The following is a 23,733-nucleotide window of genomic DNA, read 5'->3' on the forward strand; positions in this document are numbered from 1 at the left end:
CAGCCTTAACCTCTTTTCACTGACCATAGTCTGCCTCTCCTCCCATCCCATCATGCCTTCCTCTTGCATTCAACTCATTGTGTAACCCTTTCAGTCCTCTCATAGGCCGGAAACAGCTGCTATGGACTCCATAGCAGCTGGTGATACTGGAATTGGCAATCCCCGACTTGAGCCACATGTAGATCAGCCATAGTCTGCCAATTATTATGCTAGCCAATGGGCATTTGGCAGCATAACTGATTGGGCCTACTTCCTGCCTGGTGCCTAGTAAATTATTTTGTACAGATTTTTTTTTAATATACTATTGTTGCACCAGTTTATACACAAGATTTTGCAAAAGCAGCAGGTATGTGACAAAAATGCTGTGTAATACTAACACTGCCTGATGACAGAATGCATGATTCCAGCAGTCTTTCAACAGACCAGCAAGTGGTACAGTGCATCTAACAGGTACAGCTGTGATATAGTGTAGTATGCACTGATACTATAATTCATTTGCTGCATGTGAAGTCCCATTTGATACTGCCACTGTATGTATCTGCTGTGTCACTCAGTCCATAGTTCTTGACATTGAGCCACACGCAGTCACGCCACTTCCTGCCCCAGCATCAGCAGGACTGGTGTAATGAGGAAATGGTATTACAGTGAGGTCCATACACAATGGGCAGGAATGGAAATGCATCAGCATGCTTTTTTTGGGCTGACCACACCATGGTCAAACCACCAGTCAAAGATTACAGAATAAAGAAAAATGAACTGGATGGGCCGATTAGTCTTTTCTGCTGTCATTTATGTTTCTATGTGACACTTGCTTGCTTACAAAATATCAGTATCGATCAAAGCATACAAAGTGAGTGCCTACTGAAAAAATAAGAATTTTTCTTCTTACCACCTGTGGTGCAATGTTGACATTAGACTGTCCAAATGTTTTTGGCAGAAGCTGTTTTCCAAGTGTATTTACTGTTGAAGGATGAACAGCCACTAGTGACACCACCCCTAAAAAGATAAAATAAAAACAAAAGTTGTAGGTAACTTCAAGTACTTCTAAATTACTAGCCATCTGCTTTTTTTTTTTTTTTTTTTTAAAGATAAATGACTTTCTAGTCATCCTTGACAAACATTCATACAGCACTACATGCACATTATGCATGTTAAGATGATCATCCAAATAATGTAAAGAAGAATTACCAGAGATTTTCAGTGGCATGATAAATCCAAAAGCAAACTGAACAAACCAAGAAGCAAGGAACTAACTACATGTCAAGTCTGCATTTGTAAATGCCTGTGAAATACTTCAACCAGAGTACCATGCAGAATGCTGGCACTTTTGCATCTTTCCTCTCCACTCAGCAGGAATAGGAAAATGGGGAGGGGAAAGATATCAATACAAATACAAAATGCTTCTTGCCTTATTGGAATAAATCACAGTACCCGTGATGTCACTGACAAACACAAAGGATCATCTCTTCTTTCCCAAAAGCCATGGTATCTGTACACTGATTGGCCATATTTTGTTCATCAACTGGTTTTACATTTTAGGAATTTCAGGCAACAGATCGCATAGCCCCAGCATGCTTTTCAATGGCAACTTAATGTCAAGTCCTGCAGACATGCTCTTGACCACACTATGTTTTAGTGGAAGGCACAAAAACAGTGCACTTGGAATCAATGAGAAGTCAGAATCACAGATCACTTGTAATCAGATGTTAACGTCAATCTATTAGAGCCCTAACATCTGCTGCCAGTTTTCTCTACAGTAAACACACTTGCCCTAGTCTGCACTTCTGTGACTCCACAGAAAGCAACTCAACAATGCTCCCATTGAAAGCACCACAACATGAACTGCCAACTATCTGGGTGCGTGGGAGCTTGTTTCATAAGACTGGGCATGGAAGCTCTTGTGATAACAGCTGTAGAGAAGCATTTAAAACCAAATTTTTGCCTGAACTTTCCACAATTCAAGACAGAATTCCATACATAAATCTCATGAACACAACTGTAAAAAAAACAACACAAAAAAAAAACCATTGAGTCCAATGAAAACCAGCTGCCTCCCTGAATACCATCCGCCATACATCAATGATCTCACATTATATCCCAGCCTCAGTCCCAACAACTTCTCCCAAACACGTATATAAAGGTTCAGCCAAACTACCAATAAAATTTCTGGTTGTAGATTTCAATGATCAAGTAGGTATACGCCAACACCTGCTTTCTCCATGAATGGCAAGTAAAATCAGTTATATCATAAGAACATGCCATACTGGGTCAGACCAAGGGTCCATCAAGCCCAGCATCCTGTTTCCAACAGTGGCCAATCCAGGCCAAAAGAACCTGGCAAGTACCCAAAAACTAAGTCTATTCCATGTTACCATTGCTAATGGCAGTGACTATTCTCTAAGTGAACTTAATAGCAGGTAATGGACTTTTCCTCCAAGAACTTATCCAATCCTTTTTTAAACACAGCTATACTAACTGCACTAACCACATCCTCTGGCAACAAATTACATAGTTTAATTGTGCGTTGAGTAAAAAAAAACTTTCTCCGATTAGTTTTAAATGTGCCCCATGCTAACTTCATGGAGTGCCCCCTAGTCTACTATCCGAAAGAGTAAATAACCGATTCACATCTACCCGTTCTAGACCTCTCATGATTTTAAACATCTCTATCATATCCCCCCTCAGCCGTCTCTTCTCAAAGCTGAAAAGTCCTAACCTCTTTAGTCTTTCCTCATAGGGAAGCTGTCCAATTCCCCTTATTTTGGTAGCCCTTCTCTGTACCTTCTCCATCGCAATTATATCTTTTTTGAGATGCGGCGACCAGAATTGTACACAGTATTCAAGGTGCGGTCTCACCATGGAGCGATAGAGGCATTATGATATTTTCCGTTTTACTTACCATTCCCTTTCTAATAATTCCCAACATTGTTTGCTTTTTTGACTGCTGCAGCACACTGAACTGACGATTTCAATGTGTTACCCACTATGACGCCTAGATCTCTTTCTCGGGTTGTAGCACCTAATATGGAACCCAACATTGTGTAATTATAGCATGGGTTATTTTTCCCTATATGCATCACTTGCACTTATCCACATTAAATTTCATCTGCCATTTGGATGCCCAATTTTCCAGTCTCACAAGGTCTTCCTGCAATTTATCACAATCTGCTTGTGATTTAACTACTCTGAACAATTTTGTGTCATCTGCAAATTTGATTATCTCACTCGTCGTATTTCTTTCCAGATCATTTATAAATATATTGAAAAGTAAGGGCCCCAATACAGATCCCTGAAGCACTCCACTGGCCACTCCCTTCCCCTGAGAAAATTGTCCATTTAATCCTACTCAGTTTCCTGTCTTTTAGCCAGTTTGCAATCCACGAAAGGACATCGCCACCTATCCCATGACTTTTTACTTTTCCTAGAAGCCTCTCATGAGGAGCTTTGTCAAACGCCTTCTGAAAATCCAAGTATACTACATCTACCGGTTCACTTTTATCCACATGTTTATTAACTCCTTCAAAAAAGTGAAGCAGATTTGTGAGGCAACACTTGCCTTGGGTAAAGCCATGCTGACTTTGTTCCATTAAACCATGTCTTTCTATATGTTCTGTGATTTTGATGTTTAGAACACTTTCCACTATTTTTCCTGGCACTGAAGTTAGGCTAACCGGTCTGTAGTTTCCCGGATCGCCCCTGGAGCCCTTTCTAAATATTGGGGTTACATTTGCTATCCTCCAGTCTTCAGGTACAATGGATGATTTTAATGATAGGTTACAAATTTTTACTAATAGGTCTGAAATTTCATTTTTTAGTTCCTTCAGAACTCTGGGGTGTATACCATCCGGTCCAGGTGATTTACTACTCTTCAGTTTGTCAATCAGGTCTACCACATCTTCTAGGTTCACCGTGATTTGATTCAGTCCATCTGAATTATTACCCATGAAAACCTTCTCCATTAAGGGTACCTCCCCAACATCCTCTTCAGTAAACACCGAAGCAAAGAAATCATTTAATCTTTCCGCGATGGCCTTATCTTCTCTTAGTGCCCCCTTTAACCCCTCGATCATCTAATGGTCCAACTGACTCCCTCACAGGCTGCTTCGGATATTTAAAAAAGTTTTTACTGTGAGTTTTTGCCTCTACAGCCAACTTCTTTTCAAATTCTCTCTTAGCCTGTCTTATCAATGTCTTACATTTAACTTGCCAATGTTTATGCTTTATCCAATTTTCTTCTGTTGGATCCTTCTTCCAATTTTTGAATGAAGATCTTTTGGCTAAAATAGCTTTTCACCTCCCCTTTTAACCATGCCGGTAATCGCTTTGCCTTCTTTCCACCTTTCTTAATGTGTGGAATACATCTGGCCTGTACTTCTAGAATGGCATTTTTTTTAACAATGACCACGCCTCTTGGACATTTGTTTTTACTTTTGTAGCTGCTCCTTTCAGTTTTTTTCTAACATTTTTTCTCATTTTATCAAAGTTTCCCTTTTGAAAGTTTAGCACGAAAGCCTTGGATTTGCACACTATTCCTCTTCCAGTCATTAAATCAAATTTGATCATATTATGATCACTCTTGCCAAGCGGCCCCACCACCGTTACCTCTCTCACCAAGTCCTGTGCTCCACTGAGAATTAGATCTAAAATTGCTCCCTCTCTCGTTGGTTCCTGAACCAATTGCTCCATAAAGCTATCATTTATTCCATCCAGGAAGGTTCTCTCTCTAGCGTGTCCCGATGATACATTTACCCAGTCAATATTGGGGTAATTGAAGTCTCCCATTATTACTGCACTACCAATTTGGTTAGCTTCCCTTATTTCTCTTAGCATTTCACTGTCTGTCTCACCATCTTGACCTATACTCCTATCACTATATAGTCTTCCGACACACAAGGGATTTCTACCCATAAAGATTCAATTTTGTATTTAGTCTCATGCAGGATGTTTATCCTGTTGGACTCCATGCCATCCCGGACATAAAGCACCACACCTCTTCCCAGGTGCTCCTCTCTGTCATTGCGATATAATTTGTACCCCGGTATAGCATTGTCCCATTGGTTATCCTCTTTCCACCATGTCTCTCAGATGCCAATTAAGTCTATGTCATCATTCACTGCTATACATTCTAATTCTCCATTTTACTTCTTAGACTTCTGGCATTAGCATACAAACATTTCAAAGTTTGTTTTTTGTTTGTGTTTTCATTCTGCTTTTTAATTGATAGGGATAAGTTAGAATTTTTTAGCTCAGGTGAGTTTTTAGTTACAGGCACTTGGACTATTTTTCTAATTATTGGAACCTTACTGTCGGGATGCCCTAACTAATGCATCATTAGTATCCTTTGAAGATACCTCTCTCCGAACCATGCGCTGCTGAGCGACTGTCGGCTTTCCACTTTGTTTTAGTTTAAAAGCTGCTCTATCATTCAACAGCCATTCTAAGCAACCAAGTTTTCAATAATTTACGATAAGTTTTACTACAGGCCACAGGCAATTCCTCTGGTAAGGTGTTCCAGAATAGCAGACCAACTACACAGAAAGTCTGGTCCCTAGTTTCTACCAGATGTGCCAGCTGGGGAGAAGGTACTTCCTAAAGCCTACATTGAGCAGATCTTAATACTCAGGTCAGATAATATATAAGCAACATTATGCAAACCCAAGATGATGTGCTATTACTTTGCTTGTGAATAATCACAGCGATCTTATTAATTCTTCATTGAGTTAGTAGTCAGTGGAGAGATTGAAGAACAGGAGTGATATGTTCTCTTATATTGGCCCCCATTCATGAAAGGCCAGTGCCAGCTTTTTTGCTGCCCTGTATGAAAAGTTACTGTGCTGTCCCCCCTCTGATTCATTCAGTGTGTTCCGGGCCCATTAAATAAAGCCCAGCTCAGTCCTGCAATCTATATTTTTAAAGTTTGACATGCTCCCACCCGGCACCCCAGAACCCATGGAAAGGGAAGGGTAGGAGATACCCTAGGCCAGTGATTCTCAACCTTTTTTCTGTCGGGACACACCTGACATAGTTCTCATATGCATGACACACTGAACACATGACTGTCATGGGGCTAAATGTAAACATACTCTATTCTACAGGATCCACCCTGACCCCCCCCCCCCCAACAATGGCTACAGAACAGAACTAGGACATTCCCTGTTCAATTTACCATACAAGAAAGGTATTTCTGGTGTCATCTCAGTAACAGCAACAAACACTCTCTCCTACCAGGTGCAATAGCCCTCACGAAAAAATTGTAATTTACACCAATGCATGTTCTATTGAGAAAAACACAACAAATAATATTGATTCAAATGCCTACATGCTAGTAAAATACTTCACTTCAGTCACACACATAGAATCGACCTTCACCAAGTACAGAAAGACCACAAATTACAAATATGGAAACAAACTGGAATGGAAACCCAGAAAAGCCACTCTAAATTCTGTGCAAAACAGAAATATAGCACCTAGACTCCCAGAATCTGCAATAATGTACACAAACTAATGTGCAAAAAGTTACACCTGCATTATGGAACTCAAACAGTAATAACCCTACCTATGAAAAGGCAGCACTGCAAAAATTACACCAGGCCCTAAACACCAATACATCTCCTATTAGGAAAACAGAACAAGCCAAGCTGCTATAGATCCCTACCAAGAAACTACAAGCTTGCAGAACACCCTTAGCTGGGTCACACACGCAGAACACAGACAGACCCTCACCAAATACAGAATAAAGTGACCATAAAAAGCTAATGTTTTTGTATTGTTACACTGCATACAGAGTTTGGCTTCTTGTTTCCAGTTCAGTTTTTGTTTCCACATTTCTATTTATACATTCCTAGAGAAATATAAAATTCTAAAACTAGAACATAATGTTTCAAAACAACTGATAAATGGAACATCCAATCATTAAAAATTTTCAAAATTAAAAATTATCTAAACACCAATAAAATATTTCTAAAAGCAGACATCACGTAATACCCAATAATTAAAATGGCAGTCAATCAAGAAAGAAACTTAAAAAGCCACCTTTACTAACCCTCTCCAGTAACTCTCCTACTCCTTTCGGCAAATAGCACATACCAGAAGCAGCAAGGGCTGCTGAAGCTCTGTCCTCACGCTCTTCTTCCTTAGGGCCCATGACTAGTCTATATCACTCTCTCTCTCACACACACACATATATACATACATACGCTTTCTCTCAGTCACCTCCCTGACCAATGTGTCTCTCTCTCACACACGTCACCTCCCTGAATAATCTCTCTCACACACATGAGTGACTCTCCTGAGCAGTATCTTGCTCTCACATGTTTTCTCTTACTTACACACACTCTCTCATACACTTACACATATGCTGGCCGGCTCACTCTCTGTCTCACTCACTCCCCCCCCCCCCCCCAGCACACATGGCAGCTACAGCACAAGGTAGCCAGTATGCTGCTATTAAAAGCAGAGTCCTGACAGGCTAGAAACTGCAACAGGAATGACCTCCCTGGCCCGCAGTGGTAAGAAAGCAGCACTTAGCTGATTGCTTGTGCTGCTATCACAGCACAGAGCAGTCAGCCTAGAATGTAATTTTATGTTTTTTCTTCTCCTCACCCTTTTATTTTTTTTGCAGTTTGATTATTTTTGTGTTTTCTTGCTGGTGTCATGCTGGTGAGAGAAGGGGAAGTCAGAGTGGGGGGGGGGAGCAGGGGCACCAGCACCATACTCCTGCAACCCCTAGCAAAGTGGCCAGCCAGCACCCATCTTCAGCTCCGGGCAGCTGATGGACGACTTCCCCCAACAGCCGTGCGGCAGGAAATCCCAGCCCCCACATTCTCAGCTGACTGCTCTGAGTCGCGATGATCGCAGCACAGGCAAACTGCTGAGTGTAGCAGGGCCAGGGAGAGTCTTGGGATGTGATTGCTACTGCATGGCCTTTTCTTCTTCCCATGTGCCTGGTAAAATCACTTCCTCTTCCGGGCCACAGGGGCAGGAAGAAGAAAAGGTCATGTTTCTGTTGCCTGCTTTCACCAACACTGCTGCCATTCCCCCTCAGGGCTTGAATGTGCTGATAGCCCGAGCAGGAACAGAAGCAGTGTGTCTCGCTGAGGTGAAAGGGGGTGGGGTGGGGGGAAGAGCAGCGAGTACGCGACACACCGGTTGGGAACCATGCCCTAGGCAAACTTTACAGCCTCGCATACATGCCCCGCCCCCCAACACCCTTTACAGACAAATTATGCACGTAACAAATTTTGTCTGAAAAAACATACAAAGGTTCTGTCTTCTGAGACAGCACTTACAACATGCATATTATATTTACATGCACTCCTGTGGTGCGAACCAGAAAACTGCAAAAGACACTTGTAACTCCTATGGAATTAGACTTTTTGTAATGTATATTGGGTGTAAGCCTGGCTGTCAGAAAACCATGAACAAACAGTTATCATTATGATATAGTAAATCCCCCATACAAAAACAAATCTAACAATCTTATCTATGAAGAGGCAACATGGCACATATTACATTAGGCCCTAGAACACCAATAAAGCGTATTAGGAAACCAGGCTGCTATGGACCATGCTAAGAACCATACCGTCTTATGGTTCGGTGGGGTTCTGTCCCCGGGGGGAGTTCTCCTTCTAGGGGTTCGACTTCTGAGATGTCCGTACCCCCGAAGGTGGGACTGCTTGGTGGTAAAAGTCTATGCCTAGGTCTTGAGGGGCCTGGAGCATAGGGGTCCTCCTGCGACGTATGTGGTTGGTCCGCCCGGGAATCCGTTTGCATTCGGACAAAGGCGTGAATCCCCTTGAAGAGTTCCACCCAAGAAATAGAAGAGGGGTCCACATTGAGTGGCGCTGTTTCCCTGGGAGCCTCCGGCTGAGAGGGAGTCCCGCTGGGGGTTGCTAGCTCCAGGGAGCCCCCTGAAGAGCTACTCCCCGGCCCTGGGCGAGACAGCTTGTGGTGGAGCTCCCAGGGTCTCCTTGCATTGGGCGCATAAGGCATCGGCTTCCTGGCTCTGGGTGGCCCTGAGGTGGCATGCTGAGCAGAGGCCTAGGGATTTTACTTCCGTTATTGGAGGTGTCGAGGTTGCCTGCGCGTACATGTTTCGCTCTGGAGCGCCTGGTCGCGTGCGCGCGTATCTGTGCGCTTAGCCGGGGTTTGTGCCCGTATCTGAGCGCTTAACCCGGGATGTGCGCGTGGGTAGTGGAGTGCACGTAGTCCGTGCGACCGGGACTTGCACGCGCCGCTTATGCGTCCAAGGGTTCTTGTGCGTATAACTTACGCGCAGAAGTAGGTTTGTGCGCACAGGTAAATTTTGTGCGCGCGGCTGGGTGGCTATGTGAACGGCGAGAATAAGGCCAAGATGGCGACTACCTCGGAGGGTCTCCACGTGGGAAGGCCCTTGGAAATGCCGGGGTCTGGCCCTGCTAGGGCGAATCAACCCGGTGGCACTGGCTTCGGCCGATGGCCTGCGCTCGTCCTCAATCCTCGGAGACCAGCACAAGTAAAGATTTCTATCTTACCTTATCTTCGGCGCTTCCCGGTCTCGACCTGGGCGGTCTCCGGCTGCAGGGGGAGAGGGCAATTATCTTCACCGCCGCTTTTGGGGGTGCACCCGCTGCCTCTCAGCCGCGCCAGAACTCCTCTCGCTCGGGGGCTGTAAGTCCTAGCCACAATTCAGCCGCCGGACAGAGGCTGCCTCTATGCCGCACCTTTCTGGGTGAAATAGTTGCATCTGCCTTTTTATTCAAAGAAGCCAGAGATCAGATTCTCCCACATCCTTATCTGTTCCTCCTGAAGGATCTCATACTAGAACTGCAGTGATCTCCTTAGGAGACTTCACAAACTGAAGAATATTCAGGATTTGGCTCTGGTTTCATCCTCCAATTAAAATAAAGTGGCATTGTCTCAGCCATTCTCTGCACAAAACCAGCTCTGGCGGGGTCCTCTGGCAGACACTTTTTTCTTTCTGGAAGAGGAGAGAGCTTGGAGGGGAGACCTGTTGGATTTCTCTGCTTCAGAGACATCTCTAGATCTGGAGCCATATCCACAGGAATACAAGCCTGACAAATACCTGAGAAGACCCCGATGCTACCCTTCCTGTAGGCAAGCCATTATGTCTGTTGGGGCCTGGAACCCAATCAACTCCTGCATATTGATGGCTTCCTCCCCAGACAGGCCTGAGATCACCATCAGTGCACCACAGATATGGACAATGATTCTCCTCCAGGAACAGACATCTGTACCAGTGCTGGTAGTGGGCTGACGAGCAGATATAGGGACTTCAGAATGATTGGACCTCAGCCTGCACTGACACCCATACACTTTATGCAGGGGCACCAATGCTCCACAAGACCCTGTCCATGGTCTGCTGGATTTTCCTATCCAGCTCCTCAAAGGTTGCTGATGCCAACTTGGACATTTTCCTGGAAAACCAGAGGTGTATCAATGGCAGACACCTGGACCACAGATTACTGCAGCTCCCACAAATCTATTTAGGATGAACTCTCCTCTCCATAAGAATGCTTCAGGGGATTCACTGCTGCAGCTAGAATGTCCCCACTTCCAGCATTGTGTATCGATAGAAAATGATGCTAATACTTAATCACTTTCATTCAATACTCAGCATCACAACTCCTTGATACCAGAACTGAAGCAACTGAAACCTTTGTTTTCTTCAGACAGGTGTGTGAAATGGTCAATCCCAGCAGTCCTTTTTGATGCTTGATGAACATAATTGCCATACTGGGTAAGACCAAGGATTCATCAAGCCCAGCATCCTGTTTCCAACAGTGGCCAATCCAAAACACTTAGATCTCATGCTACTGATTCCAGTAATAGTAGTGGCTATTCTAAGACAACTTGATTAATAGCAGTTTATGGACTTCTCCAAGAACATATCCAAATCTTTTTTAACCCCAGCTACACTAACTGTATTAACCATATCGTCTGGCAACAAATTCCAGAGCTTAATTGTGTGTTGAGTGAAAAATAATTTTCTCTGATTAGTTTTAAAAGTGCTACTTGCTAACTTCATGGAGTGCCCCCTAGTCATATATCTGAATGAGTAAATAACCAATTAACATTTACTCATTTAAGACCTCATGATTTTAAAGACCTCTATCATATCCCCCCCCCCCCCCCCCCCCCCCCCTCAGCAGACTTCTCCAAGCTCAACAGCCCTAACCTTTTTAGCCTTTTCTCATAAGGGAGCTGTTCCATCTCCTTTATCATTTTGGTCACCCCTCTCTGTACCGTCACTGCAACTATATCTTTTTTGAGAGGCAGCGACCAGAATTGTACTCAGTACTCAAGGTGTGGTCTCACCATGGAGCGACAGAGGCATTATGACCTTTTCTGTTTTATTCACCATTCCCTTTCTAATAATTCCTAAAATTGTTTGCTTTTTTGACTGCCGCAGCACACCAAGCTGACAATTTCAATGTATTACCAACTATGACGCCTAGGTCTCTTTCCTGGGTGGTAGCTCCTAATATGGAACCTAACATTGTGTAACTACAGCAAGGGTCATTTTTCCCTATATGCACCACACCTTGCACTTGTCCACATTAAATTTCATCTGCCATTTGGTTGTCCAATCTTCTAGTCACACAAGGTCCTCCTGCAATTTATCACAATCCGTTTGTGAATAATTTTGCATCTGCAAATCTGATTACCTCACATATTCCTTTCCAGAGCATTTATAAAATATTTAAAAGTACCGGTCCAAGTACAGATCCCTGAGGCACTCCACTGTTTACCCTTTTCCACCGAGAAAATTGACCATTTAATCCTACTGTCTGTTTCCTGTCTTTTAACCAGTTTGTAATCCACGAAAGGACACCGCCTCCTATCCCATGACTTTTTAGTTTCCTTAGAAGCCTCTCATGAGGGACTCAGGGTCCATCAATGTGGCTCCTTGGTCCTTCGATGCAAATGGCTCGGACTTTGACCCAGAGTTTTTCCATCTTGTCGAGTCAAAGTCAATGTCCCTTCAGGGTCATCTGGGCACATAAGCAGCAACCCCAGACATGTGATGCCCCAAGGCAGAGGACTCATCTCCATAATGGACATGCCATCGGGCACCGGAAGCATTGCCAGACAGGGGATGTGGCCGTGAGGTATGAAAGAAAAGGGACACTATGGAAGATGGCTGTTGGGCGTCTATGCACTGCCATGGGGAATAGACCGCGAAAGGAAACCTTCCCAAATCGACATTGCTACATCCCTAACATTATGAGCTTTGATATGCCATCTAAGGTCAAACTTGCCTGGACACAGCCAAGAGAGATGCAATCTAATTCAAAATACATTGTCACCACAATTCCAGGCCTATTCCCCCCCCACCCCCCCAAAAAAAACCAAAACAGTGTAATTTCTATGGGCTTCTGACCATAAAGGTAAAAGATGACACTCTCTTACTGTCTCAAAAGGATAACATACAGATGAAAGCTTCTGGCACTTCTCACCTCTGACTCGGGAGTTAAATTGCCAGCATAAAAAAAAAAAAAGTTAAGCCACCAGAGCTTTAAACACATCTCCTTGTGGGAAATAGCAGCTAATGCCTTTATGTGAGAATCTGAGATGTGCATAAAACTGCTTCTGGGCAGACTAAATGGGCCTTTTTGGTCTTTACCTGCTGTCATCTTATGTTACTTATTAACGTGTCATCTGTATGGAAATGCTCTAATTTGCACATATTTTATTCCTGTTTGTATACTAAAATTATTAAATCCCAATTCATTATGCACACAAACACTTGCATACATATCAGTAAAAATGTGCATTCAGCCTCACATACCTTATTACATTGGTCCCTAAAAGCCTGCTCAGAAAGTTTCCGCTAATAAGGAGGCGCTAGGGATGCGCTAGTGTCCCTAGCGCCTCCTTATTAGTGCGGGCCCTTATTTAAATACAAAATTGCGCGCCCAGGAGGAGAGGTGCCTGGGCGCATGTCGGGAGAGCAGGTGCTCAACACAGAGCGCCGGCTCTCCCACACTTTTTAATGAATCGGCCTGAAGGGAAACAAGGTTAGGCAAGTTGCAGAACTAAGGGATTAGAGACCTAGCAAATGTAAAGTCTTATTAGGAATGTTTGTTCAGATTTCACAACCTATTCAGTTTAAGAAGAAGTTCTTGCTAGCCCTTTATGCTACGAGAAAAAATATATATATATCCTCCACAAAAAAAAAAAAAGCATTGCAATTGAACAGCAAGGCCATTGAAGAAAAATATGAAGATCCAAACATTTGCAAATTAGAAAAAAAAAAAAGTTAATCTGCACTGAACTTAAATCAAACTTTAAAGGAAATGCTACAAAACTGCATACTAATAGACAAAAAAAATGCCAGACTGCATCAATCTGCTATAATTTTATATTCTCTCTCACTGCATCTTTTCTTTATCACAAGTCAGAGATGAAAGAATGCCAGACTATCCTTTCATTCCAAACACAACTGTGAGTCTATAGCATCATCTAGTGGCTAGTAACATATTACCAATGCATTATGAAATTTACTTGCTTGTGCATAATCAAGAAAATGTTCTTTGTGGGCTAATTCCTCCAGTTTACAAGGGGATAGAAGTTTAAACACAAAATTCATTTTTAATCCAATACAAACTAAGTCTCTGGAGTCTTGAGAATTTTTTTAAACCAGAAATCTTTACTTTTTAATGCCCTAACAGGCTTAGGAGAAAGTCCATGCATCTTAATTTTATAAAATACAGCAAACTTTCTAACGCTTCCGAAGAGAGGCAGGTTAGATGTCTAAGTTCCTCAAGAGCTGCCTGCGACTCTTTGGTTTTAGAGTCCCCTTCTATTAATGGAGCATGACTGCATGTGAAAAAGCAGGTTTGCTTTATATACTACTGCTACTACTACTTAACACTTCTATAGCACTAAATGACTTACGACATAAGACAGTCCCTTCTCAATAGAGCTTACAATCTAGTGAAGACAAATAGGGCAAAAGAGACTTGGAGAATTTTGTTTAAGAGAGTTATTGAGCAGAAATTAAGGCTGTAAATAGGACAATCAAGGATTAAGATTTAAAAGTAGCTTCAAAAAGGTAGGTTTTTAGGTGGGATTTAAATAAAGCAAGAGGGAGCATGACCAGCTTAAGAAGTCTATTTCAAGCATCTGATGCAGTCAAGTGGAAAGAACAGAGTGGGGAATTGTGGTAAAGGACAGATAGGAATGATTTGCTGTAAATTGGTTTCTGTAGATAGCATGAAGAATTAGCCATGACATCTGGTGGCACCAACTCTCTCCAAGCTAATAGAGCTTTAGATCTACTGAGCATATAAAGAATTTCCACTCTGGCGTTGTCTTGGGAGCCCTCTCATTCAGTGTGGGAGCTAAAGTAAGTTAGGTAGTCGACTCTTCAGCGAGGCGGGTGAATATTTAGAATGGCTTTTTCATCCTATCTATAGAACACACCCATTTACGGAAAACAAGTCTTTTTCAGTCAAAAGCAGGGCTGGATTAGCCAGGACATGTGGGGAGCTCCAAGCTGAGGGCTGCAGCAGACTTACTTTTTCAGTAAAAACCTGGACCACTCGGTAAGCTACTCTCCACAGTGGGAACAGGCTACACAAAACTGCTTGTCTGAATTTACCGTCACTTTCTGACAGACTGTCCAGACAGTAATGGGACTTAAAGGTGTGTACTGGAAACAGAGTTGCAGCTTTGCAAATGTCAGAGAGATAAAGCTCTTTCATGAGATACTTATCTAGCCAAGGTTCTCACTTGATGAGCCTCAATCGAGTCTATGATTTGGTTGCCTTCTACAGAAGAATATGCTGTACATTCTGCCAGTCAATTGGACAATATGCATTTGGTCACTGATATGCCTCTAAGACAGAATTGTGAAGACTAGCAATGTGGTTGAGTTCCTTTATAATAAGCCAAAGCCCTTTTACAGTAAATTGTGGAGGGCTTTTTCACTATCATATGCATGTGGTCTCAGGGAGCATGATGGCTTGATTAATATGGAAAGATACTACTACTTTTGGAAGAAGTCTTGGGTGGGTGCAGAACACTACCTTATGGAAGAATTGCATGTAGGATGAGTAATGTTCACAGACCCTTCTGGCTGATTTTACTACTAGCAGGATTACTTCTTTCCATGTTAGGAACTTGAGAGAAATTGACTCCAATAATTCAAATGGTGATGAGCTGTGCCAGAACCACATTTAGATCTCCTGGAACAGGTGGTTTTGTGACTGAGGTCTAGTGTGCAACAAAAACCCTTCATGAATTCAGACACTAACAGATGAGTGAAGATAGGTTTACTATCAGTTTGAGTATGGTAAGCAGCTATAGTGCTGAGATGTACTCTCGCTGATGAAATTCTGAGACCTGAAGTAGAAAGAGATAGCAAATAGTTAACTCTGAGCTCACATAAGAACAAGTCCAAGGAATTTTGTTGACACAATGTGGAAAACCTTTTCCATATAGAGCTCCACACAGACTCTCCTTGTTGATGGTTTTCTGGTAGATACTAGGATGTCCTTAACTTCCTTTGATAAGAACAAACCAGCAATTGGGCACTCAACATCCAAGACTAAGGATGGGAGGTTTGGATGAAAGATGTCCCTTCTCTTGGGTTAATAAGGATTGACCTGATCCCAGATGGATTGAGGGAGTGTCCAACCAAATTTGCCTATGAGATTTATTGATTGTGTAGAATCAGCAAGGCCCGGTCTTTGAGCACTTTTTGCACTGCTCTGGATAACAGTGGAAGCGGTTGAAAAGCATACACGAGATCTGTATTCCAGACAAGTGGAAAAGCATCCCTGTGCTGTTCTCAGCTGGGAAGAACGAAATAAGTTTTTTTTGTTCTGATGCAAAGTGATCAATCACTGCAATTCCCTATAGGTGAAACATTGTTGGGCTGTTGATTGTTGCAGAGATCATTCGTGTGGTCGAACGATTCTGCTGAAGAAGTCCCTAGAAGGTAGCTGGCCTGCAGCATGGCTTGATGTTTGGTTGGTGAACGGAAGACACACCAAGCACTCTCCTCCCTCTAAAACTCACATAAAAGTGGTGTATTGTAGAGAATATACTATAAACATACAAGGTTCTAAATGTTTACTAGTGGACCTAGCATCAGCTCACATATTCAAGTGCCTTAAGGTATAATCCACTGTCTCTTGCCTTGAGTTTCAAGCAGTATCAGAATTTAGCACCATTTATCATTCATCAGCTGGTTTACTATATCTGACTTGTGAATTAGAAAACTGTACTGATAAACAAAATGACTTTCCAGAAATACATTTTCTTTAAAAAAATAAAATAAAAAACCCACGAACTTATCTTAGTTCTGAGCTGTCCTGGGGACTCGCTAAGTTCATGTGTTTTTTTGTTTGTTTGTTTTTAAGAAACTTTTTTTGTAAAATCACTTGCGGGTTTATTAAAAACTTTTCCTAATTCAAAAGTCAGAAAGGAATAGTAAATCAGCAGAGGAATGATAAAAGGGTGCTAAATTCTGATACCACTTGAAGCTTACTGCTTGGCAAGAGGTGGTGGATTACATCTTAAGGCACCTGAATATGTGAACTGATGCTGGATTCAGTAGTAAACAATTAGAACATCACAGCTCATTTATAGTATATTTACGATACATCACTTATTGTGCAACTTTGAAGTTTTGTTGTCCATTCCCATATTTATCACATCTAGGCAAAGAGTTCATGACCCTGTGTCCCGCTGTTTATATTGAACATGGCGAATTGGTCGTCTGTCTGAATGAGTAAAACTCAAGACCCAAAGTACAAAAATGTGAGGAAAAAAGGTACTTTCCAAAACAATTTTAAGCACCCTATCCAAAGCACTTGTATATATATCATTCAAAAGTATTTTAAAGCTGGAAAAAAAAATAAAAAGACGAGGTGTTATCTGGAGCAGTGGTCTCCAACCGTTTTTGCACCAGGGACAGGCTTTAAGCAAGAACACTTTTCCATTGCCCGGCGGGGCGAGGTGGGGGTGGGGCAGGGGCTGGATTTTAGTGCATACTTATTATAAATGTCATAATTAAATGATGTGAATGTGACTCAACTCACCATAGGTTCAGAATGAGGGGGAGCACTGGGCTTGTGTTTCCCTTGTTTTCCAAACTTCACACCTCTCTCCTCCACCTGACGCCTTCCCTCTCATGACCTCCCCTGGCTGTGAGCACCAAACCAAGCTCCCAGTCAGTCATTCTCACACTGACCCCCAGGCAGGCTCTCATGCATTCACACACATACACCCCCAGGCAGAGTCCCATTCATTCACATTCACACACTAAAGGCAGACCCCCCCTCGCTTTCTTTTGCCAGCAACCTCAGAGCCTCTTCTCATTCCTCTGCTGCCACTGTCACTGCTGCCGCGTGGCTATTGGGGAGGTGCCGATTGCTGCTACTGACACTGAAGCCCATTCTGCTGCCTCCTCCGTGCAGGCCCCGTGGGCTTCCACTTTCTCCATGCTGATCTTGTACATTGTGAGATCCACATAGAGAAAGTGCTACTCTTGCAAATTCCCAAAGATTACATGTGCCAATCACTAAAAAGTAATTTATTTATTTTTTTACCTTTGCTGTCTGATCTTAGTTTTCTAATTGGTGGTCACAGGCTTTTTTCCCCACCTTCCCTTTATTTTTTTGCCAGTTCCTTTTATATTGTCTTTTTTTCTATTTCGTTTCTCTCCATCTTCTTCCCTCAAACAGTCAGGTTCTCATTCTCTCTCTCTCACATGCTCTCTTGCTCAAGCACAGGCGCTCACTGTCACATGCTGTCACACACACACAGAGGCTCTCACATGCTTTCTCTGCAAACATTCAGATCCTCACTCCCACACACAATCTCAACTCATCTCATACACGAGCACACACACTGTACAGACACTCAGCCTCGTTCACCCCTCTGGGCATCCTCTTCGCAGGTCACCGCAGGATGGGCTCTGCGGCGGCCCTGATCTTCTGGGGCCTCGGCGGCCCTATCAGGCCTCTTCCTCTTCTCGGGCTGCTGCGACTTGGGATTTGCGGCAACCCACGGCAGCTGCTCCTCTTCTGCACGCGCTGATGCTCCTCCTCCTTCCTGCCCACACAGCTCCGGCAACGTTTACTTCCGGGGCCGCACAGGCAGGAAGGAGAAGGAGCATCAGCGCGTTTAAACGCGATCTTTTTCTTCGAGCTGTGGTGACGTGAGCTTCACCACGGACCTGCCGATCTGCCTACTATATGCGTGTCGCTGCACCGCATGAGCCTCCCTGCGCCCGGGGGCATTGGCGCCCCTCGGGATACCACTGCTCGCAGTGCCCCCTAATACTCGGCGCCCTGTGCTTCCATCGGCCCTGGTGCTAGTCTGCGGTGGCGCCCCGGACCGGCAAAAAAATCCCCAACGGCCCGGTCCTGGTCCGCGGACCGGTGGTTGGGGACCCCATACTCTATTGTAGCCTGATGGCTCTTGAAATGATCTCAAGTCTCAAACCTCCTTTTGATAAACAATGTTCGAAATTTCAAATCAATTGTGCATTCAAAATCTCAAAAATAATTTGTCAAAACATTTTTGTCTCACTTAGCAAAATGTTGAGGAAACTTAGCTTAAGAGCTTTTGTACTGTCTATAAATAGTCAAACTAGTTTAAAGTTGACAAATTCCTCCCCTATAAAAGTCTTCCTGGTCAGAAATACTTTCCTTGGTGCAAATTTACATCAAAACCATAGAAAACTGAATGTCACACAGTAGGCTAAAACCTAACACAAAAAAAACAGAACATAGAAATGATGGCAGAAGACCAAACGGCCCATCCAGTCTGCCCAGCAAGCTTCACACTTTTTTTTTCCCTCATACTTATGTTACTCTTGGCTATTAGTAACCCTTTGGTTCTATTTCCCTTTCACCCCCACCATTAATGCAAAGAGTAGTGTTGGAGCTGCATCTAAGTGAAATATCTAGCTTAGTTAGGGGTAGTAACTGCCGCAATAAGCAAGCTACACCCATGCTTGTTTACCCAGACTATGTGATTCAGTCCTTGTTGGTTGTCTGTATATAGATCCACTTTTCTTCATTCCCCCTGCTGTTGAAGCAGAGAGCCATGCTGGATATGCATTGAAAGTGAAGTATCAGGCTTATTTGGTTTGGGGTAGTAACCACCGTAACAAGCAAGCTACTCCCCGCTTTTTGTGAATGCAAATCTTTTTCCACATTTCCTCTTGCTGTTGAAGCTTGGAGCAATGTTGGAGTCGCATTAACCGTGTGTATGTTTATTGAATAATGGTATTATCTCCAGGTAGTAGCCATCATTCCTGCGAGCCACCCACTCTTCATTCACGTCCTCTAGACTCTATGGATCCACAGTGTTTATCCCACGCCCCTTTGAAGTCCTTCACAGTTCTGGTCTTCACCACTTCCTCCGGAAGGACATTCCAGGCATCCACCACCCTCTCCATGAAGAAATACTTCCTGACATTAGTTCTGAGTCTTCCTCCCTAGAGTTTCAAATCGTGACCCCTGGTTCTGCTGATTTTTTTCCCCGACGGAAAAGGTTTGTCGTCTTTGGATCGTTAAAACCTTTCAAGTGAGATGGCGGCAGCATAGGAGTCAGCGTCGGGTGCCTCTAAGTTTTATTTATTTATTTATTTAACAGTTTTTTATACCGACCTTCATAGTAGATAACCATATCAGATCGGTTTACATTTTAACAAAGGGTAAACTGAGGTAACAATTCTGGTAAATAATATATAATAAAGGAAAAAGGAATAAGTCAAAGTTACAATCAACAAGGAATGGAAAACTTGGAGGCTTAAAGACAAGCTGGAAGGAAGATAGAGGCAGGTAGAATAAATAAATCATTTTTTCTCCTTCAAACTTGTTTCCTGATCTACTATGCCTCCCAAGAGGAAGGGAAAAGTCAGGGTATTCCCCTCAACGCCCCCACCATCTTCGGCGGTTTTTCAAGAGATAACCCGATTCCTTACCTCCGCAGCAACAGCAATTCCAGGAGTCGAGGAACCCTTGGCGGGGTTTCAGCAGGGAGAGGTAGCCCCGCCGGAGGAGACGAGCCTGATTCCCGAGCTGAGGACTGCTTCGTCACAGGGGACGGTCTACGTGTTTCAGCCCGGGCTATTGGTGGAAGGGACCTCTTCCGGGTTCCAGGTGGAGGCAGAGACGCAGAGTGTGGCGCCTCCAACGTGTGACATTGAGCCTGTAGTCTCGGTTAAGAGAATCACCAATGAGGGATCACCTACCGGTCTGGGACTAGAGAAACCTGGGGTAAGTTCTGTGGATATATTTTTGCCTCTGCCACAGTTAACCCCCCAGGTTGATACCTCTTAAAATCCCGGAGAGACCCGAAAATGTGACCAACGCAGCGTTATGGGACTTGATGGTGGGGGTAGCAACAATGTTAAATAGAGTGAATGAGAAGGTTGAAATGTTAGCTTCTCAGGGAACCCAAAATTCTTTGGACTATAAACAGAAATATGAATTGGTACTTAAGTTGAGAAGCTGGAAGAAAAAGAACTTGAAAATCTTAGTTTTAAGGCAGCAGTTGTAAAAGATAATTCATTCATGGCGCGACGAATTGAAACCTTAGAAAATGCTTCCAGGCATTTAAATATACGGCTCTTAAATTTTCCATGAATTTTAGGGGAAAATCCATTTGTTTCCGTGAAGAGATATCTGATTGAGGCTCTTGGCTTCGACGAAGAGCATCTACCGTCTATAAATAAATGCTTTTTCCTACCAAAACCTTTCAAGTATCTGAAAGTCTGTATCATATCACCTCTGCTCCTCCTTTCCTCCAGGGTGTACATATTTAGATTCTTCAATCTCTCCTCATAAGTCATTCGATGAAGACCTTCCACCTTTTTGGTCGCCCTTCTCTGGACTGCCTCCATCTTGTCTCTGTCTCTTTGGAGATAGGGTCTCCAGAACTGAACACAGTACTCCAGATGAGGCCATACCAAGGACCTGTACAAGGGGATAATCACTTCCCTTTTCTTACTCGATATTCCTCTCTATGCAGCCCAGCATTCTTCTGGCTTTAGCTATCGCCTTGTCACAGAGTCTGATGATCTGAAGTCAGCGAAACAATCACCCCAAGGTCTCTCTTGCCCCATGCACATCAGCCCTTCTCCCCCCATCGAATACAGTTCATTCAGACTTCCATACCCCATATGCATGACTCTGCACTTCTGGTGCAGAGACTGGCTTTTCCGGTTGCGGGGAAGAAGGTTTTTTAGGTTTTTGAGATAATTGCGTCAGATTGATGAGATGCATCGTAGAAATAGACTTCTTCAATGGAGTCTACGGATGCGTTGGTTGCGGCGTATGAGACATCAACGCAGGACGCGACGCCGGTTTTAACTGTGCATGCGTTGTAGTCGGCAGAGCGGTCAACGCACGGCCTTCCGAGGCCAAGTGCACGCGTTGAGGGGCCTCGATCGGGGCTTTCGCCTACCCGAGGATGACTTGGTTGAACGATCATCTGTCAGGAGGGGGCATATGTTTGCCTCAACCTCTCCATTTTTTCTTTTCTTTGTCTTCTGGCCTGGGGGACATTTTACCACAGTCCCTGCACGCGGCCTGATCATGGTCGGGACCGAGGCATAAGTAGCAATAATTATGCCCGTCTGTCACAGACATAATTTTGCCGCAGGTACAGTATTTAAAACCTGTGCACCTTAGCAGGAAAAAAGAAGAAAAGATGCCATTTGTCGAGATTTTTTTCCAAAGTTTAATTTTCAGTCAGGGCAAGAGTAGCCACACGACCGTGTGTAACCGCGGAAAACTAAAACTGAACGGGAACCTCGAGAAGCGCGGGAACCAGAGGTCATGCGCACTTCAAAACTCTTCGAGCTAAGAGTAGCTCCGCCTTCGTGACATCACGGATGATGTCACCCACTATGCATAGCTAAATGCCTTGCTTATCAACGGAAAAATAGAAAAGACCAAGATTTTACTCCTGCTCTCCAGGGAAAACCTACATAAAGAAATCCCAAGGGGGGGGGGGGGAGGGGAGGGGAAGACATCCCTTTATGACAACCATAACACTTCTTTTAGCAAAAGAAAGAATACAGGAGAAAAGCCACTGAAGAGAGGGATTATCAATCAAATGTTCTCACACACTTATACCAACAGGTATGCTTCCTCCTATAAGAAGGCACAAAGATAGCTTAGGGTAAAGAGAGAGCAGTAAGGGTAATGATCTAAGAGAAGCCACTATTAAGACATGAAAAACATGGGGATCTTTCTGAGAAGATAGAGGGCCTGGCTCTTTACCTTCTGACCATTGGGGACTCACACGGCGACACTCATCCCCTTTGGAACACAGTTGTCATTGGAGGGCGTCCAGCCTCCAATAAATTCACCAGCCCTACGGTGCGATGGGAAGGAAGAGGAAATCCAAAAATCTATTTTTCATGTCCAGTTCCAGCGGTGCGAGGCCTGATGGACAACCACCTTTTGTCAGTGGGTGAGTTGTCTAAATGACTGCATTGGAAGTTCTCCTTTGTGGGCTTCCCTGAGTCCAGAAACTTGCACGCTCCCTCCTCAACCTTTAGCCGCTACGAACTTGGCTGAACATCTGGTCTTGCCATTGGTTGGTGACACTTTAGTAAGTTCTGCTAATCAAATAGATATACATGCTATAAATGATAAATCGTTTTAAAGCTACTACAAGTTCCTCCATTCCAAATACGGTTCCTGATAATCAATCTAATTTTGGAACTAATTTACTAGAAGTGGGGCCAGCTGCCTCTGAACCTGATGTGTCACTTAAAGATCTTTGGAAACTGATTATTAAATTGGACAATAATTTGTCCCAATTTATGACAATTTAACTCTGCCTTGATGGAAACCAGATGATCTTTACAGCAACAAGAGAAGAGATTACAGGACCTTGAAAAATCTAACTCTACTTTATCTCAGGTTTCTTTATTGTCAAATGCCGAGTCTGCTTAAAGATAGTTTAAGATTACATAAGGGATAAAGCTAGCGCATCAAAAACGAGCTCCTGAGCGCATTGTAGTCTATCAGCCTGTTAGACAGAAAAGCAAGGTAATCAGCCCTTTCCTCCAAGTTCTCCGGGGGTTTCAACCTTTTTGGAAGAATCCCTGGAAATAATTTCCAATAGATTAACTTTAATAGTATCTTTTTGTGCTGAGAAGGATAAAGATCTGGTCTAAGTTTGTTTAAAAACAGTGACTCTTATGGTAAAGACATATGGGATTTTCCTGATGTCTCCCACCCTACCCAGGCACATCAGACATTTCCTTTCATTGAAGAGTAAAATCAATGCATTAGGGGCTTCTTTTTTCTTAAAGTTTCCATGCAGTTTTGTTACTTTTCAAACAAATTTGTATTTACAGATCCACTGCATTTGGAAACCTTTATTGCTAATAAGAATACTGAACTTGGGCTGGAAATTTAGTAATTTAGGAGGGTTAATCAATTTAGAACTTTTTGGTGTATTACTTTTCATAGAAAGTAAAAAAAATAAAATGATTTCCTATGTAGCTCCCCCTTTTTATAGGGTTGATTGGTAGTGATGTTTACTATTATTGTTTTGTTAATGTCTATTGCCCTACTATACTTTCATTGTAGCAAATTAAAAATCTTTAATAAAGATATAATTATATAAAAAAAATATGAACACACAAATCAGCAAATTGACTATCAGCCGGATAGCAGCTTGTCCATCTATAAGGAAGACGACAGAAGGGCCAACAAAAACTTTAGAACAGATATAGGCCTGCATCTT

General features: G+C 43.2%; 1 protein-coding gene across 4 annotated transcripts in view; it reads right to left on the reverse strand.

The window, feature by feature from the left end:
• The window catches only part of TFDP1 (transcription factor Dp-1), a 152,966-nt gene that overhangs the window by 67,905 nt on the left and 61,328 nt on the right, over positions 1–23,733 (reverse strand). For all 4 annotated transcript variants that reach the window (XM_029604632.1, XM_029604630.1, XM_029604631.1 and 1 more), the window contains one exon: positions 890–996. In XM_029604632.1, coding sequence (XP_029460492.1) covers positions 890–996 — 107 coding nt within the window. The remainder of the gene's footprint in view (positions 1–889; positions 997–23,733) is intronic.

Source organism: Rhinatrema bivittatum, chromosome 5, assembly GCF_901001135.1.
Source record: "Rhinatrema bivittatum chromosome 5, aRhiBiv1.1, whole genome shotgun sequence".
Lineage (NCBI taxonomy): Eukaryota > Metazoa > Chordata > Amphibia > Gymnophiona > Rhinatrematidae > Rhinatrema > Rhinatrema bivittatum.